Below are 20,081 nucleotides of genomic sequence, written 5' to 3'. Positions count from 1 at the left end.
GCTGTTGACCTTGGCAAGTTATTTAACATTTCTGAACTCTAGTTTCTCTCTCACGAATGTAGAAAGATTTCTTCATAGCCTAGCTCTGAGGACTAAAAGAACATATGTAAGAAATTAACATAGTACCTTGCATGCAGAGTATTTAATAATTATTAAATAATAATAATAATAATGGCTACGATTATATTATTAGATTGAACAATATGAAAGTCCTGGAATACATATGGATTTGACCTATAAAGATGGCAATTTCATGTGGTTCAACATAATACTAATATAAAATCCTACCCCCTATACATTTTTATTATTTTGCCATCATTAAGTTTACCTACTGACTCCCTAAACACATACTTATGATCCCCCCTCTCCTACACTCTTCTCCACAGCACCTATCCTGTTTATCATACCCAATAACTCATTTATTATATTTATGTCCTGTATAGTCTACCCCACCTCTGCTGGTATATAAGCTTCACTTAAGGCAGAGATTTCCTGTAATTTATTCATTGTCTTTCTACCCACCTCAGCCCAGTACCGAGAATTATGTAGTAGGCTCTCTGCAAATATGTGTTGAATGAGTAGGCTTGTACACTGGCCTTCCCAAAGTTGAGTTTAGTCTCCTACAGACACTTTCCTCAGCCCTTACAGGTTTGAGGAAACTATTGATTAGAACTGTTCAAATAAAACATAAATGATGATGATCATCTTATGGTGAAGGGTTTTTGGGGCCTTTGACTCGAGCTCAAGTATAATGTAAGACTAGTGAAAAGTTGCGTAAGTATTGCTGACCCCAGATCTGAAAAACTGAATTCAATTAGTAAAATTAAAAATACCTAAATTGGAAAAAAAAATGACCAGAAGCCTTCAATGAGGTTTTGTTCTGCTTTGTTTTTCTGGTCAAATACATGAGCATTTTATATGATGCCACATTTTTAAAAAGATGGAATGCATTTGCCCTTGGATAAAAGGAAATTCAGTTATCTCAAGATAACTCTCCTTGGCACTACAGTATGCTTTCACTGTGTGTGTGTGTGTGTGTGTGAGCGTGCACGCGCGTGTGCATACATATATTCAGTAGTAAAACTATTGCAGCAAAAGGAGTTAAAATTATAAAAGGCAGTCTTGACTGGATTCCAGAGACAGGGGAAAATGGCGGTATTGTCTTTAGGAGGAATGTCAGAGTAGCCCGCATACAGAGGAAAGTGCTGATAAGCAGAATGACAAAAGCCAGTTTCATGAGTGATTCCCAGCAGCTAGGGTACACTCCCAGCTGATTGCCTTGCTATTTTCGGTATTCCACATATCATGACTAAATACACAAAGCTTGTCTGGAGGCCACAAATATGGTAAGTCAGTGGGTAATTCTGGGAGCTACTCTATCGTTTGTAAGGGCCAAGGCACCTTCCATGCTCTTGTCTGCCCTGCCCACTCCCTAGTTCACTAGCTAAGAAAATTTTGAGCAGCTCCTACCTTTTTACCAGGAGATAGGGAAAACCTTTACATTTCCTAAGGCAGATATTTTTAGACTCAATGCTCAGTCCAAAGTGTTAACTAATTGAGTTATCAAGTTTCATACTTGGCCACAGAGAATGGCAGTGGAGGAGGGAGAGAGCTTCCCAGAACAAGTAAGCCTTTACAGTTTCCGAATGAAATGTGTTTTCCTTATAGAAATGCTGCTTGGGCCTGAATAGTTGTGTCTTTTACAAAATGTGTGTTGCCAGATAGGAAGGAGGCTAGCCTATGTGCATCATGGATCGCCTGAGTTCAGTATGTGTAGGACAATGGGCTGTCCTTTCTTTCTGTTTTGCTCGGATCCGGACTCTAGGTACGTTTTGTCTCTGATGTAATTTGGAGTGTGCTGGGCTCAGGCATGTCTGAAGAAGATGCTTAATGAAATGCAAAAAGAATTTGAGGAGTTTGGGGTCCTGGAAGGGCATAGTGGACCCAAGAATGTAAGGTTTAAATGTTCACACTTTTCTCAAGAGAAATGTGAGAGCTTTAAAACTCAGCTTTGTCTGGTTTATTAATTTACAAGGGGAAATATGGAATCTTACTGTTGGGAAGGAAAACATTGTAGAGTTAAAGTTTGTTTTTAGAACTCATATAAGTGGCAGATGGGGGATGGGATGTATTTGGAAGTTGGAAAATGTAATTTTGTTTTTGTTTCACTGGAATTGCACATAATATAAGTATATCATCTCATTTAATAATGTTAAAGAATTAGCATAGTAAGCCATTGTCCCCTTAAGGGATACTGGATGGATATTTGCTTGATGTGTGTAAAATTTTGAATGTTTGATTCTGAGGGATTCATAAAATACGATTTTGATTATGGCACAGTTTAAGGTTTCATGTAATCTCTCTACCCGTGTCTTTTCATTTAGCACCAATTTATCTACTTATGAGAACACACATATGCTCATATATGTACTTTGCTATTAATACAACATATTAAATCCTGAGCACCAGATGAACATTTTGTATGCAATATTTAGAATGCCCAGAAGAAGACATCATAAAAATGAGGACATTGGTGCTAGTTCTCACATCAGGCAGGCGGACATGCTAATGGTTTTGAGAAAAGAACTGTCATTTCATAGTGTTACAGAAAGCAATTCAGATAACTCTCACAATTTTGAACTTTATTTTAAATGGATTCAGTTTTAATCTTTGTATTCTTAGAAATAGGTTCAGCTCTTAGCGAAGAATATTCTTTTTATGCACTTTACTGAATATTGCTGTATTCTGCAGTAGACATGTATGAAATTTTAATCTCCATGAGACTTGCAAACATTTTGTGTGCCTCAGAGAAAGGCTTTTTCAAATTAAACTTGAGATTCATTATAAAGATATAAACATTGTTGTGAATTCCAGACATTAGTGGTGATTTACTAGTAATATAAGCATACTGACAGATGAGTCCTAAAAATCATATTATGTCACTCTAAAAATAATCAATTCATCCATCAAAAATTTTGAGCTATATTGAAGGTTGAATTTCAAATGTGAATTCTGTTCTATTAATTATGGAACTGAAAACTTTACATAAAATCAGAATGACATTTGCTGATGACCTAGTGAGACTTGGCTTTGCAAAATACTAATTGCTAAGAAGTTTCAAGCTAAGTGCAAATATAACAAATCTTAAAGCATGTACTTGAGAAGTTTTGGCCTCTAAGAATTGATGAGTTATTAAAAAAGAAAAAGATCTGAGATCCAAAAGGAAAGCTCAGATAAAAGCAGACCATCTTGTTTCTGCCTCGTGTCAGAATATATCAACTAAATGGTGAGAGCATTTGATCTCGGCCCATATGTGCAGCATTTTCTGTTTTGGTGGGCATGCTGTTTAAAAAATGTGTAATAAAATGACAGACTGAATTTGAAATTATCCTGCCCTAAGCAGTGACTCTGGAAGGGTACTGACCCGACACAGATCACACAGAAGTCCCGACACAATAGAGAGTAGCATATACTATTGCTGTCCTGGGTTTAGTTGGACAATGAATAAGAATTATTCATCTCCTGGTTTCGCCTCTGACTTGAATGGAAGACTGAACAGTTTGTCTGCATGAGCTGAACTATGGACAAAATCCTTGCAGAGAGGGTATAGTAGATAATTACATTTTCACAAATGATCATTAATACCTCCTGCTACTTCTATTGGCTTGTGGTTTCTGTAGTATTGTTTAGAGATTTTCTACAGGATTGCTTAGTCTGTGTTTTGGGAGAAACTTTCTGTGATTTTACAACTTGTAATTGGGAAACATTTGCAGCACAAACCTTCTAGAAAGGTAGAGTGCGTGTACCTCTTCAATTTTAGAAATTCTCAAGGGTTGTTAATCAAGTCTTTATGAAATAACTAGTTTTGCCATAAATGATTGATTAAAAAATTAACTCTTAAATAATAATCAAGCCCCCCAAAAAGCTAGACTTTGAGCAAAGCCCAAATTTAATACAATTTTAATGTGCATTTCAGAGGCAGCTAATAAGATCTTTCAATAGCTGTGAATTATTTTTAAATCCTTTAAAGTTGCTCTGTCATACCAAATAGAAGTTATTGGTATCACTTCATTTTCTATCTTCAACTCAGATGGGTTCTATTTTGTATGTCTGATTTTTTAAGAATGCGTTAATAAATATGTATTGAATCCATAATTTTATTGTTGATGATTTTCACTTTAGGAAGCATAGGGCAAGTGGGAAAATTCATCTAGTCAAACTCAAGAAAGGAGTCACAATACCTTTTTGCTGCTGACACTATCTGTACAGTTTCTTGTTTTAAAATGGAAACTTTCAGTTATATAGTAACTATGGTATTTACTTACCAACTACATGTGCTTTTTTTATGTGACAATGTGAAGATACTACCTCTTCTCAGTTATAAATATAGGTGATGATCAATCCTAAGCAACGTTTATAAGACAGAAGAGAATTTAAAATCTAAGTGTCCTGTCTTTTTAACAGTCACTTTTCTTTATAACACTAAGGCATTTTTAGTCACAAAGTAAAAATATATTTGCCAATTCTTTATTTTAATGCAAATATTGATGTGTTTTACTACAATCCCCCAAATATATGGCAAACGCTAGTATTAAGAATGAAATCATGTCTTCTAATTGGACTACTGATAAATATATTATTAGACTACACAACATGAATTTCAGAGCATGTCAGGCAAATACCTACAGTTACTAATTAATCATTTATTAAGCATATAAATCAATAAAGACTTTTATTCTTTTATTTTAGGAGACCTTTTTTACTCCCACATGAAATACAGATCTAAACAGACATTTAAGATAGATACTCTTCCAGATAATAATGTTGGAAAGTGAGTGCATTTTTCTTTGGTCAAGTGACAAGGAAGCTATGCAATTAATTTAAAAAGTAGAAGTTGATAACGTTAAAAATTGCTTTGTAAAATCTGGGTACGCGTCAGCTTTTAGTCTTGAATTCTTGATTATATTATGTTCCAATTCAGCATCATTCTGATATGTTATTGACTTATATATTTCCATAATTCAATGACTATTCTGCTGTATTTTGAAAACACTTGTATCAATAAGGTAAATTCTATACTTTGGGTCCTGTAGCTTTTCAAACACAGACTGTGTCTTACTCATCTTTTGATCCTCAGAATTGGGCACATATTGGGCACTCAATAAATATCTGTTAAATATTTTTAAACAAATCCTTATCTCTGAAGAGTGTACCCACTCATCAAAACTAATTGCTCAAGAGTATTTTAAGCATCTCATCAACAGAGTATTTGAATGAAATTGAAAATAAACAGATATTATATAGCTGAAAAGAAGCCAAAACTGTTTAGTAAACTAGATTTAAAATAATGTTTGGCTTTCTAGTCACCATTGGTCTTATAAGACACACTATTTCTAAATGTTTAAATTATTTGAAACAGGGGGGCGCCTGGGTGGCGCAGTCGGTTAAGCGTCTGACTTCAGCCAGGTCACGATCTCGCGGTCCGTGAGTTCGAGCCCCGCGTCGGGCTCTGGGCTGATGGCTCGGAGCCTGGAGCCTGTTTCCGATTCCGTGTCTCCCTCTCTCTCTGCACCTCCCCCATTCATGCTCTGTCTCTCTCTGTCCCAAAAATAAATAAACGTTGAAAAAAAAATTTTTAAAAAAATAAATTATTTGAAACAGGAAAATGTACTAGCTAACTTTGCATTTTAGTGAGCAAAATTAGACTATTATTTCCAGTCTAGAATTTTCCCAGAATACAGGATTCATATCTATAATTGTGTTTACACACTAATGACAGATTATCTATAAAGAATTTTCATGTTATCTTTTTGAGATGGTGGCACCACTTGCAATGAGATAGGTTCTTAATTTTTCATGTGTCCTTTCCAAGGACATTAAGTTGATGTTCTGGGGACGGTTATCCTCTGGAGAAGTGTAATAGCGTCAGAGTATTTGGAGTATGTGGACATGGGCACTTGGAAAGAGCCTACATATGAAGAGGGCCAAAATAAGGTAGTGAATAGGAAATAAGTACGTATTTGACAGATGGGAGAATCCATAATTTTATTGGCAATAAAATCAGTAAAGAGGAACAATTAGAGTAATCCTGGTCCATACTTTGCAAAAATAGCAGCACTGAACTTATTCACACTCTGTCTTCCTGCTCAAGCCTGTTGGCCAATTATTCTGTTAGGAGGTAGTAGGCTTCAGTTGACAGCTTTGCTGTAGACCAGCCACTCTCAAAGTGTGGTCCAAGAACCCCTGGGTATTCCTGAGACCCTTCCAGAACCTACGAGGTCCTTCCTTTTCTAACTACATTATCTATCTGAGGCTGGATTCCTTTCACGTACTTGAACCAAAACAACACATGGCCAAAGACTGAATGCCGCAGTAGATATGAGAATCTAAATATCTTCTGTTGTCAGGCATGAAAGAGATTTGCAAAACTAAAACAACACCATCCTTCTCACATTTTTGGTTTGTTTTGGAAAACTATTTTCCATAAGATAAATATTTTATGTTATGTAATGTGTGTTATTATTTTTAAATAAATTATATATTTAATTATCAGTTTTATGTTCTAATATGATAAATAGCAATTCAAAAGATCTTGGGGGATCCTCAATAATATATAAGAGTGTAAAGGGACCCTGAGACAAACAAGTTTGTGAACCACTACTCTAGACAGAATGCAGTGTGAACCTTCTTTGCCCTGGATTGTATCCTTAGCTTAGTTGCTGAAAGCACTGGTCAAATATTCATATATTCAGTCCCTGTGTGATCAGTTATGTGCACTTGACTCTCATGGTAATCATGATAGGCAAGGAAGCTAAAAAAATTAAGACATTTTAAGGTGATAATAACAAATAGTATTAATTAAAGACCAACTGTGCACCAGGCCATTTCTAACTGCTTTGCATATATTATTTCCCTTAGTCTTATCAAAGGCTGTACATGTTAAATTTTACTACTATTCTCATTTTACAGATGAGTAAACCAAGCTACAGTGTATTTAAGCTGCTTGTCCAAGGACACATAGTTTGTAAATTGTGGAGACATGTTTCGAATGCAGACATTTTGGCTCCAGAGTCTGAACTTGGAAATCATCAAAGTATATTGATTTGCTCATAGAAAGTGTTAGATTAGATCTAGCTCCAAAAACTTAAAAAATACATACAGCATTCTACCCCTGAGTCAGCACCTTCATCTTCATACATGAAAGACAGCTTCTTAGATATGAGTGTTTATTCCCATGATCCTTGCAGTATGTCTTAGCTGTCTGATTATAATATAGCTGAACATTTCAAAGTTACCCACCATGTTGTAACTACTGCACATTCTAATGGTTACCTTAACTTTGGGATAAAGTCTACTCTTATATGTTGAACTTTAAGTAATAAAAGATAACATACTTCTTTACATTTACCATGTGTTTTCATTGTATTTTTTGAAGTTTTAAAAATTTCTTTATTTTGAGAGAGAGCGCATTGCGCATGTGAGCAGGGGAGGGGCAGAGAGAGAGGAGGGAGAGAATCCTAAGTAGGCTGTTCGCACAGAGGCCCCACGCAGGGCTTGGAACCATGAGATTATGACCTGAACTGAAATCAAGAGTTGGACACTTAATCCATTGAGCCACCCAAGTGTCCTTCATAGTATTTTTTAAAAGACCTCTTGCACATCTGGGCATTACTTGTTCTTTCTCTCTCTCTTCCACTTTATTGCATTCAATGTAAATACGTTGCATCTTCTAATTACACATCTTGTTCAGGAAAATGTAAATCCACCTGGATATTATTTAATATTCCCAAATCATTCTATCTGTAGACCTACCCATCTATTTCTGACTTCACTAGTGACCTAAGCTTATTTTAAAATATGGTTTTTTTCTTTTTTATTCATTCAAAGAACTTATTTAGCTATATTTTCACCGAGGGGTTCTAAAATCCCTTTGTTGATGATAGGGTCGAGTAACAATGAAAAATTAAAATGGAAAGAGCAATAGCATTTTGGTATATTGGTGTTATTGAGTCAGTATGAAACTGTGTTCCCCACAATCCCCCCCCAAAAGCAAATAGTTTCATTCCAGCTGCACCATCTGGCACACAACATTTTAGGATGGTAAATTCAAGAACCCTTCATCTCACTAGCTAATGCCTCTTCTCCCTCTGGTGTCATGGACCTCACCCTTCAATTCCTCTGGGCTTTTATCCCCAGACCTCTAATTATCTGACCAGGAAGCTAAGTCCAGTGTATTGTGATTTCCTGGCTGATCCCCACCATATAAGGTATATTTATGCAGTGGAAGAAACTATGTATATTCACAATATTAAGTCTATCCACACTAAACACCAAGATATTTATTTTCTAACCTCAGAAAGAAAAAGAAAAAAAAACTGTTGGGAAAATGTTCATCTATTCAAGTAAAGACTTTCTCTTTTCTCCTGATACCTAGACCAATTTTAGCTTATCACTGTTTTCGGTTGCTATATTTAAGATGTGAATAGTTCGCTGGATTAAATATTTTAGGACTCATGCCAATACCTCCTACATAATAAGGATCCTTAGGCATGAAGCCCTGTTCTGATTCATAACATACCAAATAAATGGAAAAATCCCAAACAGTTGATGTGTCTTATATAATCTACCATGTGTAAAGCCAGAAGTAACTGCTATGTATTTCCTAAGTGGTAAGTAGCAATACCTTCGTATTACAAGATGCATTTCTAAGGGACTCTGCAGTTCTTTGTGGTTTAGCCAAGTTGTGCAACAACTTGCTGCTTGTTTTAATTTTTTTAAGTTTATTTATTTGTTTGTTTGTTTGTTTATTGAGAGAGAAAGAGAGAGAAAGTGGCAGAGAGGCAGAGAGAGAAGGAGAGAATCCCAAGCAGGGTCCGCACTGTCAGTGCTGAACCTGATGAGGGGTTCAAACTCACAAACCTGAGTCGAAATCCATAGCTGGACACTTAACTGGCTGAGCTACCCAGGCACCCCTTTCTGCATGTTTTATAAAAAAAAAGGTACACACAGACCCCCAGATTTCAGCTGCATAATACTACCCGACTGGGGCTCAGAACAACTTCATTTGATCTCTAAAGAGACAAAGCTGTCTGTTTCTAGCCCTCGTCATGCAGCATGGGTCACAATGTTTAGATGCATCACCATGCCGCACAGGATGCATGAGATAACTGTGTATGTAGGGAGTTACAAGATGAATGGTAGTTTGGGGAAAGGAAGGGGGAACAAGTAGACATTGGAGATCCTACTCTTTATTGGAGTGTGGCAGGAAAATCTTCAGCCAAGAACTTATACTAGTTCAAACCATAAAATCATCGACCGCTTCCTTCTTGCTCTTGTACCATGAGGTAGGGAGAACATAAAATCCAGGAATCCTGATTTCTATTTTCAGCAATTTCATAACTAGTTAAGCAAATCATACTTCTCTTTGCTTCAGTTTCCTATTTGTACAGTAGAGATGATGCAGTAATCTACCTCAAAAACCAAAATGTGTTTTTAAAAAAAGAAATGTGCATTTTTTTGTAATACAAAGCAAAGCTCTATATTAAGCCAAGATTTAATCATTACTATACTGAATCTTTACTTTCCAGTTTACTAGTTCAGGGCTATGTCTCTTCAGATTATTTGGTACATATCGTTGAGGTGAATCAAGGGCACTTCCATAAATTACTCTCCTGCTCTACCAATTATAAAAAAAAAAAGCATGATGGGGGTGCATGTCAACTGATCTTTCCAGGGGTGGGAGAGCCTGATCGCTTAAGACAGCCACTTCCTCCAGCGAACAGTGGAGTACGAATTATGCCTCAAGTATTTTATAGGCAGCCTTGCTCATGGGAGAATAAAAGAGAATTTCTCAAAAGACATGTTCATGTGGGAAATAATTGAGACAGATGAACTAGATGAAGCTATAGCAAGAGAAGAGAAGGGATGACTGATAATGAGAAAGTTTAAGACCCCAATGGCTCTATATTTTTTTTTCAGCATTTACCTTTTGCCTAATGAATGGAAAAGGCTTTCAGTCATATGTTTTGGAGAGCCTGGCATCCACCAAATTTACACGTTACAAACCAACATTAACTGCTAACTACTTTATGCAACCTTCAATTAGATTCTTGTTTTAACTCATTGGGGAAAATAATTCTCTGAAATAAAAATGATTACAATTTCCAAAGGAGCTAAACCTTCCTCATGTTAATATTCCATCTTTGTGGATTAAGGTCGGGGGAAAAAAAGGAAATTCTCCAGGGCTGTTATATGTTCTGAATTGTTGAGCACTGAGAGAGCTGTTGATAGACTTGTTTTGTTTTTTTTTTTTCTAAAGCAATGTATTACCATTTCTCTTGTGCTTCTTCATCCCAAGAGATAACCAGAAACATGTCCAAACACAGCAGAGATATCAAACAAGCCTGCTAATGAATCCAAAAAGATACATTTCAGAAATGATTTCTCCATCTCTGGCTGTCTTCCAGGTTTATTTATTTATTTGCATCTTTATATTTCAGAATAACAAAAGCTAAATGTTTTATGAATTTTAAGGTTAATGTGTCCCTGTTGCATAACTTTACTCATCTGCAAGTGAAGACAAACTCACCCTGTACTGAAATGTCCTTGAATGGAATGAAATGAAGAGATCATGTTGTTTTCACTTTAAATGTCAAACATATTTTGGCTCAGGAGCCACACACCCCTTTCTACATCTTGTGTTAGGTACTTTGGCTAAAATGGAGCTTTCATTAACATTTTTCCATTTGTGTTCATTTGGGAAAACACCACTTATTAATTCGCTGTGAGAGTACTTTCACATTGTACAGTATCAGGGAGGAACCCACTTGTCATTTAATTGAACCATTCTATGCATTCCTGACATCATACATACCATTCTGCATCTATATACAAGAGTGTTGGGACATAATCTGTGTCCACAGCCCACTAAGGTACTCTGCAACGTCTATAGTGTAAGGAAAGTGTTTTAAATGAAAGTTTTAGGTCAAAGTGGTTTGAAATTCTGTCCCAGGCTACTACGAATCAGCACATTAGATTACTATATTGACCACATATTAGGACATACAAAACTCTCCTCTTCTGATACAAATGGCCTTACATCCCTTGAGATGTAGGTGAAACTCGCTCTTTAAAATCTTTATTTATGTTCCCAGAAAATTTCAGACAAACTCAAATAAATCCTGTTTTACAGCTGAACAGAATCGACTTCACGTTGAGAAGTATTAGAAACACCCACCCACCACCAATACCCGATGTGCTTTTTTTTTTCCTATGGGAAACATATTTCTTCTCTGTATTTATTTTTATTTCTAATCAGTCTCCAGGAGAATTTTAGGTCTCTGAATTCTGGGTGAGAAAAGACACTGCAAGGGGCTTGGATTCTGGGTCTTCCTTTTGATGTAAACCAGATCATAGTAGACAGACTTGATGAGAGTGGGTTTTATCAGCCTGGCAAAGTAAATCCTTAAAAACACTGTCTTTATAAAAACAAAAGCCTTCCAGCACTGTATTTATTTTTTTTAACTGGGTCCCAGTTCCCTCTACTTAAAGATAAAGATGGAAATGTTGTTTTGCCTTTCAGTTTTAGAGGGGCCGCTGTGCGCAGAAGCCCTGGCAGATCTGAAATGTGCAACAGCAGGGGCCTTGCTGGCAGAGGCCCCAGTGGAAAGATGGTAACCATGCCTAACATGTGTTAGGGGACAGTGACCTCATTTTCAGGGATGAACTAAGGTTAGTTCCAAGCAAAGTCCTCACAAACAAAGGCAGCCTTGTAGCAATGGGAAGGAATCTGTGGAGGCAACCCCTGTCCTTTGGGTGGTTTTGATAGAGATGATTACAAATATAGATAGTCTTTGGCAGCATTTCCCTTATTGGTTAAGCCCTCACCCCCTCTCTCACTCCTCCCATTGCTGATTTATAGGTGGAAACCCACTGGTTTATTTCCAGTAACTAGGTAGCAATTAAATCAAAAAGAATGAAATCTTAATAATTCAAGATCTTCCCTAACTAGAAGGGTTCTAGTTTTTTTTTTTTCAAGCACTTGCCATACAAAAGACACACACACAAAATTCCCTTTTGAGATCTCTGCACCTCACCCCCCAAAAACACCCACCTAAAAAGGACTTATCTGCTAAGATAAAGACCTAATAGTACCCCTGGGTAGGGGAGGGGGACCAGTCTCCTAAAGATTTGCGGTTGTTTGTTGACAGGAGACAGATTATCCCATGAATGTCACAGTTGTTGTAGGTTGCGCAATTGGTCACATTCTTTTGAAATTGGTCAGAAATTAGATCACTGTGCAAGATATCTATAAAATATCAGCACACAATATCATACTCTAAAATATCTGGAAACTTTGAGAGGGCACTATCTGAATGGCCATGTCTCTGGGTATAAGCTATAATTCCACTCTAGTCTAGTGGGTTAAAAAAATCCCTCCTTTTTACTGCCTCCCCCCTCACATGCTTGAGTAGCTCTGTGGCTCCATGTCCAATCTCAAAGCTTAAATTTGGAAGAATGTGACTCTCAAGCTATTTTTTTTTCTGTTGAACATTGTTTTATCCCACATAAATATACCAGTCTTAGATTTTGAGGAGTTCTACAAAGCAGTTCCATTTATATTTCAAAACTAAAACTGACATTAAATCACAAATTAAGGAGCAATAGCACACAGGACATTGGGATTTTGATAAGCAGCCCCCATACTGTGCAAATCCCCTTCCTGATCGAGAATAATTTACAAATCTGTATTACTTTGTTCACCAAACATTACTGCTTGATACTACCAAGGAAAGCCTTCCATCTTTCACTTCTGGGTACAAAAGTTTGCTTTAAATGGGGGATATAGAAGAGTAAAAGAGAAAGGTGAAAGGCAATTATGAAAGCCAAAATTTAAAAATCTTAACATTCTCTTATGTGAAAATAAAAATCTGTCAGCAGACCTTCAGAATGCCTCTCACATTGTTCTTTTCTTTTCTATCCTCCCTGCTATCCCCCCAAAGTATCCATATCACATACAGCCATATTTGTTTATTTTTTATGGCAATGTAATTAACATACAATGTTTCATTAGCTTTAAGTGTACACCATAGTGATTCAACAATTCTATACCTTATGCTTTGCTCACCAAGATAAGTGTAGTCACCATCTGTCGTCATACAGTGGGATTACAATATCATTGACCATATTTCCTACTTTGCTTTTCACCTCCATGACTTATTTATTCCACAAGTGGAAGTTTGCACCTCTTTTTCCTCTTTCTCTATTTCAGCCACCTCCCCCCACCCCTCCCCTCTGGCGACCACCAGTTTGTTCTCCTCATTTAAGAGTCTGGTTTTTGTTTGTTTCTTTGTTCATTTGTTCTTTAGATGTTACATATAAGTGAAATCATATGGTAATTGTCTTTCTCTGTCACATAGATCTGTATTTTTACTCTCACCTAATTCCGTGTTGCTCACGTCTGGTTGCACATTAAAATCATTTTAGCTGTGTTTATTAAAATGTCTCATCTCAGGGGCGCCTGGGTGGCGCAGTCGGTTAAGCGTCCGACTTCAGCCAGGTCACGATCTCACGGTCCATGAGTTCGAGCCCCGCGTCGGGCTCTGGGCTGATGGCTCAGAGCCTGGAGCCTGCTTCCGATTCTGTGTCTCCCTCTCTCTCTGACCCTCCCCCGTTCATGCTCTGTCTCTCTCTGTCCCAAAAATAAATAAAAACATTAAAAAAAATTTAAAAATAAAATAAAATAAAATAAAATGTCTCATCTCAGACCAATTGAATGTCTGGGGGTAGAGTCTGAGTGTCTCATTTGTTTGCTTGTTTGTGTAAGTCTTCCCCTGGAGATCCCTGAGGCATAATAAATTAACAACCAGTAACCTATAGCTCTTTTTGTCTCCATTTTCTTCTACATGAAGCTGCTGTCAACTAAGTAGGCTAAAACATAGATTTAAAACTTTCTTCCCACTCATCAAAACCCTGCACTGTGTCCTGATAGCTTTGTGATGAAGTTAAATCAAATTTAAATGCCATTCCAAACCTTCTGTGAACTTCTCCTTTACCAATCTCTCTAGGGGCCTCCCCTTTTCAATAGATTGTCTATTTTCCGTTCCTGAAACCTCCCCATTTCCATATCTCTGCCCATTTTTCCTTCCTTCTTTTCTCCACTGACTTGGTCCCCTCTAGAATTCCTGTCTCTCTTCTTAGTTGTTTTCCCAGCCATATTCAGTGTGCAGAAATGGCTCTTCTCAATAGCATCTATAGACTTCATCATCTTCTTTAGGGTCTTCTACCTTAAATTCTCATTCCACCTGCTGTCTCCAGCCTTCACAGCTAGATTATAACATCATTGAAAGCAATAACTGTATCCTCAAGGTTGAGGCCAAGTAGATATCACTGCTTAACTGCCAGATATTGAACCCTGTATTGAATATGAATCCTTAATCCTCATGATGGAATAAATAATGTAATACTCACTTTGAAGATTTGTTTTACTAGTTAGAAGAGATATAATATTTATTTCTTGAAGACCCAGACTTGTGAATTCATGATCTACACAACACCATAGTGAGGTTGAGAATGTGGATTTAACTAAGCAGATTTATTTATTTTCTGATGTGTCTGCATAGATATGCTGGTTGACATTCACATTTGAATTGGTGCATCCAATGTGAGAAAACTAAAAAATTGCTGCTCTTCCTGGGCCATATTTTCTGAGGTGTGACCAGGCAACAGGTCTGTTAGATCTGGCCATCCAGATCATCCTTCTGCATGTTTTTATTAGAAGAAGTTTTGTTAGAGGTGTCTTACAATTTTCTTGAAATTAACTTCTTGAGAAGCAGAAAACAAGGTTAACAGATGGCCTTTTATATAGCAAAATTTATATCAGTAATTATTTGGTTAATTTAAAAAAATGATTCATAGCCAAGAACACTAAAAGGTATATATATTTGGTAAATATTTGAGTGTTACCTTAAATCACATACATGTGCATCCATTTGCCCAACATGGATTTAAAGATGAAGACTTTTCTCAGAGTATGGATCCCCGACTATAATTCTCGTTGGCCTTCCATACCATAAATGCTCTTTCCAGGAGTCCCACTTTTCATCTCTTTAACGGAAAGCTAGAGATTAAAGTAATCTGTGAAGTAATCTGAGTATAGAATCTTTCTGGATTTTTCTGATTTTTATTTTAGCCCCTTACAATCCTCTCATTCCTATCTGATTTAGCAGGAATATTTTTAGGAACTTCTTTCTACTATGTCTTTCCAAAGTACTTAACTTAGTTTTCATAAAAGTATCCTTTCTCTGCATTGTTTTAAAGTTTAAATAATACCTAATTAAATTATGTAATTACAACAACCAGGACCACTGGTCTAAACATGTTAGAAGAAAACCACAACTGACTACCAGTAGGAGTAGAGGTATCTATTTGGGAGTCATCCTGTGTTGGACAAAAGGGGTGAAAAGAACCCCTTTATTGGTGAAGAGAACAATGACCACATTCCAGCAATATCTGGAAAGTTCTAGCAGAGTACCTGTCACTCCGATGACTCTAAATAAACGTTGCTGCTCTTTTTCTCCTTCTTTACTCAAGGAACATGAGTTCTTTTATATTATTCCGGAACATTTAGCCAAGGAAGCATTAGAATTGGGAATAAGGGCAGAGTTCTAAAACCAGGTAGATGTGAATTCAAATCTTGCTTCTGCAAGTTTCTAGAAAACTGCCCTTGGGTAAATTATCTAACCTTTTTCATCTGTAAATAGAGATGATAGTAACACAGACTTCACAGACCTGTGAGAATGAATTTGGGGTAATCTACAGAAAATGCCCCACATATTAGAAGTGTCCAATCACTGTTAGTTACAATACCATGTTATTAGGTATCAGAGCACTTAAAGACCTCCTGATTCATAAAACACAATAGACTGCAGGCCTCACCTGCATACACTTTCTGACAGTTATTACTGAAGCAGATACATTGCTCCACAGGTGATCCCAGCAAGCATCACAAAAATAAGGTGCTTTGCCTAAGGTGAATTGGGAAACCAGAGTAATCTCAGACTCGCTGAGCATCACCCCTTTTATCTTCTCTTCAAGTGTGGAAGAACCCCTAAGTCTGTCCCTGGACTCTTATCTTTCTTTGGTGAAATGGAGAAACAGCAAGGAAGAGCAGACTTTTTTGGTTCCTAATTAAGTTTCTGTAGGATTTCGCTTCTTGAGGAATGATTAGAGCATTGGACCATGCAAGGGATCAGCATTTCTTGGTTCAGCATGTACTGGGATTCTGTTAGGTAGAACTCTGTCCTGAACAAGACAAGCACCTGCCCGAAAAGACATTACCGTCCATCTTGATAGACTCACTGGATCCTGAGCAAAACAGAGCACATGCTGTAGGAGTCCCCAGGTCAGGGGAGGGGTGTCATATCTGGCATTTGGGGAGAAAATTGCACAGATGAAGTGACAGTTGAACTGGTCCTAGGACTTAGTTACTAGGCCTGTTGACGGGGGAGAGGGAGTGAGGTCTAGTAGTCAGCAGAGAGATGTCCTGGATGACATCACAGTGACAGGATATTATGGGGCCTGTCTAGAAATAATAAGTGGGAGAAATGAAAAGCTGTCTAGATTGCTGTCAAGATCAGTATTTGTGTTTTTGGTTTGGGTTGGAAGTGTTTGTTTGCGTCAGGATTTAAAGGGCCTTGGAGGCTATGCAATAGCAATTGAATACTGTGATTTAAAAGCAGAAACTTTTACAAATGAAGCTTGCCATCAAACATCAACATAAAAAGCAGATACTAGCGTATCTACTTGGGGTGAAATTGCAAATAGGCATAAGGAAATCAGCTTACTCCACCTCACTCTTGATCTTAGTTTGTCTGCTAGGGCCCCACGGAACAACTGGTATTGAGGAAGGAGCCTGGGTTTTTATCAAATACTTATGGCTTTCAATCCTTGCTGCTTACTTATTAGCTGTGTGACCTTGAGCAAGCCACTTACTTTCATGAAACTCAGTTTTTCATATCTGCAATGCAGGTTCCTATCTTGATTGAATTTTTAAGAAATAAACACTTAACAATGCATGTGTAAAGATTACATATGTAAAATGCTTAGTGGAGTCTGACCTATAGTAGGCATTCACTAAATTGCACTTACTGTTTTTGTCATGATTTTCTCAGAACCCTCAGTGGCTCCTCAGTGAGCTCCTGAATAGTGTTCGGTGCTCCTGGAATATTCAGCTAGGGATAGTGTACTGGCTACAACCTCTTAGAGGTTTTCAGAATGATCTGGGCATCACATGGCTAGGGCCTGAACTGGGCAATTAGAACAGGGTGAATAGAAAAAAAAAAAAAAAAAGAAAAGGTTAAGCATATTCCCAGCTGTAAGGAAAGCTAAAATGTTAGGATAATGATAAAAATAAGTCCTTTGAAGTGCACTTGTAAACTGGCACAAAAGTAAGGGATCTATAGAGGTAAAAATGACATGAAAGCAAGAACCAGTTTTACTTGTCTATATAGACACAGGGCCCAGGAGACAAAGCCTAGAACATGCCCAAGTGGGCAGTCTAATAAGAGATCCCCTAATAAACTGGGCTCCAAAGGGGTTGGCTCCCAATACAGGGGTGGACAGGAAATAAATCCACCACATAAAAAGAGTAGCAGAAACTTGCCTGTCTCAATTTGTCACCAGCTGGAAGGGAAAAAAAAAAATCTTCCCTGAGAATTTGTAACCACAAGGAATCCCTCATATCCATACCAGCTTGAAATCTAAATTTATTTGTGTAGTCTTTAAAACAAAACCAAAAAAACTCTCAAGGCAAACATTTATTTTAAAAATAATCTTGGGTTGATAGTGCCTCTAAGCAACTGGAAGAAGCAATGTTAAATTCGTTTTTGGAGTATAGCATCCTTAACCCAGGCCCGAAAGAATTCCCAAAGATTAATTTCTAAGGAATATGAAATCATGGTCAACAATCACAAACCACAGAAAGTGTAAATTGGTACAATCACTTTGAAAAACAATTTTCCATTCACTGGTACAGTTGAGTTAGCACATACCAAGTGACACAGCGTTTATGATAGTAGGTATGTACCTTAAAAATCCTTGCCTGTTTGCACCAGGATTAGAGCCAGAATGTTCATGGCAACCCTGTTCATAGTAGACCCAAACTGGAAACAACTCAAACATTCATCAACTCCACAGTGGATAAATAGATTGTGTTACAATCACATAATGGAATCTTCTGCAGCCACAGTGATAAATCGGATAAATCAGTTATACATGTCAGCGTGAATGACTCTAAGACAACATTAGACAAAGGAAGCATGTCACAGAAGGATCCATAATGTATGATTCCATTTACAGAGAGTGCAAAGACAGTCCACTACATAACATTTAGGTTGGGAAGGTTTACATAGATGTTGAGAATGATTAACTAGAACAGAGGATGCCTTTGGAGAGCCGGTCAAAGAAGGGCTCATTGGAAGTCTATGGAGTGCTTGTAACTTTCATTTTTGAGTTTACTGGGCATGAGACTGTTTCTTCCATTATTTTTCTTTAAGCTGTTCATATATGCTTCAGGCATTCTTTTGTATGTATGATATACATTATGATAAGTGCTTTTTAAAAGGAGGATAAACACTGTAAAAGTCCCTGGAGGCAGAATGTTTGATAAGAAACATACACATAATTTTCTAGAAGAGAGTTTGAGGGAGAGACTAAAGAAATAAGTAAGTAATCAAAGATTCACACTTCGCATCACACACACATACACACACGATCTGTAGCTATTTATGGTGACAAATGTTAACTAGACCTATTGTGATGATCATTTTACAATATATACAAATATCAAGTCAGTACATTGTATACCTGAAAGTAAATATGATTGTTATATGTCAATCATACCTCAATTAAAAAAAAAAAGATTCACACCAAAATTGTATGCCTGAGTGGCTTGGAAATCTTGGGACCTTTAAATACAAATAAGAAAATGAAAGGAATTTATGATTCACATCTCTGACATTAGTACCTAGTTGCTGCAGCAGATGCTTTATACATTGAGTATAGATTATAATGTTTGTTGTTGCAGTGAAGGTCAGGGAATTGGGGGACATGGAAGTGGAAATGTTTTGGGATCCAACGGGTGCAATGTACATGCAGAATGTTAGGCTTCAAGAGAATGGTGGAAACCACGGTAGTGATGAGGTCACTTTGGGAACGAGCACGGGGGGGAAAGAAATATGAGTTCTGAAAATAGGAAACACCCATTTTTTAGTGATGGGTAGGGACAGTAAGGAACAAAAAAGAGTGAACAAAGACATGAGGGAAACTAAGGGGAAGACTTTCAAGAACGAGAAGGGGGTCAGTAATGTCAAATGGTTTTACATTAAGAAAAGGCAGAGCTAAAGTTTAAGCAATGGGATTTGATGATTGGAAGGTCATCAGTGATTTTGTGCAGAGAGGCTTGACTGATGAACCAGATAAGCCATATTGGCAAGAACTCAAATATGAATTAGTGTTAAGGATATAGAAGCAGTGAGACTAACCCAGACCAACATGTTTGATGCTAATAGGGTGATTTTTTTTTAATATAGGAATTTTTTTTTTAATATATGAAATTTGTTGTCAAATTGGTTTCCATACAACACCCAGTGCTCATCCCAAAAGATGCCCTCTTCAATGCCCATCACCTACCCTACCCTCCCTCCCACCCCCCATCAACCCTCAGTTTGTTCTCAGTTTTTAAGAGTCTCTTATGCTTTGGATCTCTCCCACTCTAACCTCTTTTTTTTTTTCCTTCCCCTCCCCCATGGGTTTCTGTTAAGTTTCTCAGGATCCACATAAGAGTGAAACGATATGGTATCTGTCTTTCTCTGTATGGCTTATTTCACTTAGCATCACACTCACCAAAATAAAGTTATAATCATTTATTGAGTGCTTGCTATGCACTCACACTAAGCACCTGATATAAACAAGCTAATTTCATTCTGATACTAGATTATTTTATGCCCATTTGACAGCTGAGAAACTGGAGGCACACATAAGAAGCTTGCCAAAGTTACTTGATAAAACTTACCTCTAATAAG

At 37.2% G+C, this 20,081-nt stretch overlaps 1 protein-coding gene across 37 annotated transcripts in view; it reads left to right on the top strand.

Annotated features, from left to right (window-relative positions):
* ANK3 (ankyrin 3) overlaps positions 1 to 20,081 on the top strand; it is a 687,904-nt gene that overhangs the window by 431,957 nt on the left and 235,866 nt on the right. The window contains exon 1 of one of the 37 annotated variants that reach the window (XM_045437497.1): positions 1,227 to 1,346. The exons of 33 other annotated variants lie outside the window; for them this stretch is intronic. In XM_045437497.1, the coding sequence (XP_045293453.1) occupies positions 1,344 to 1,346 (3 nt within the window). In that variant the 5' untranslated portion in view covers positions 1,227 to 1,343. Of the gene's footprint in view, positions 1 to 1,226; positions 1,347 to 1,383; positions 1,626 to 1,855; positions 1,953 to 3,501; positions 3,605 to 20,081 lie in introns of those variants that run through there. 3 more of the 37 variants (XM_045437492.1, XM_045437489.1, XM_045437493.1) reach the window with 3 other exon arrangements.

Source organism: Leopardus geoffroyi, chromosome D2, assembly GCF_018350155.1.
Source record: "Leopardus geoffroyi isolate Oge1 chromosome D2, O.geoffroyi_Oge1_pat1.0, whole genome shotgun sequence".
Classification (NCBI taxonomy): domain Eukaryota; kingdom Metazoa; phylum Chordata; class Mammalia; order Carnivora; family Felidae; genus Leopardus; species Leopardus geoffroyi.
Note: the sequence above shows the minus strand (reverse complement) of the source record. Positions and strands in the feature narration are given on the sequence as shown.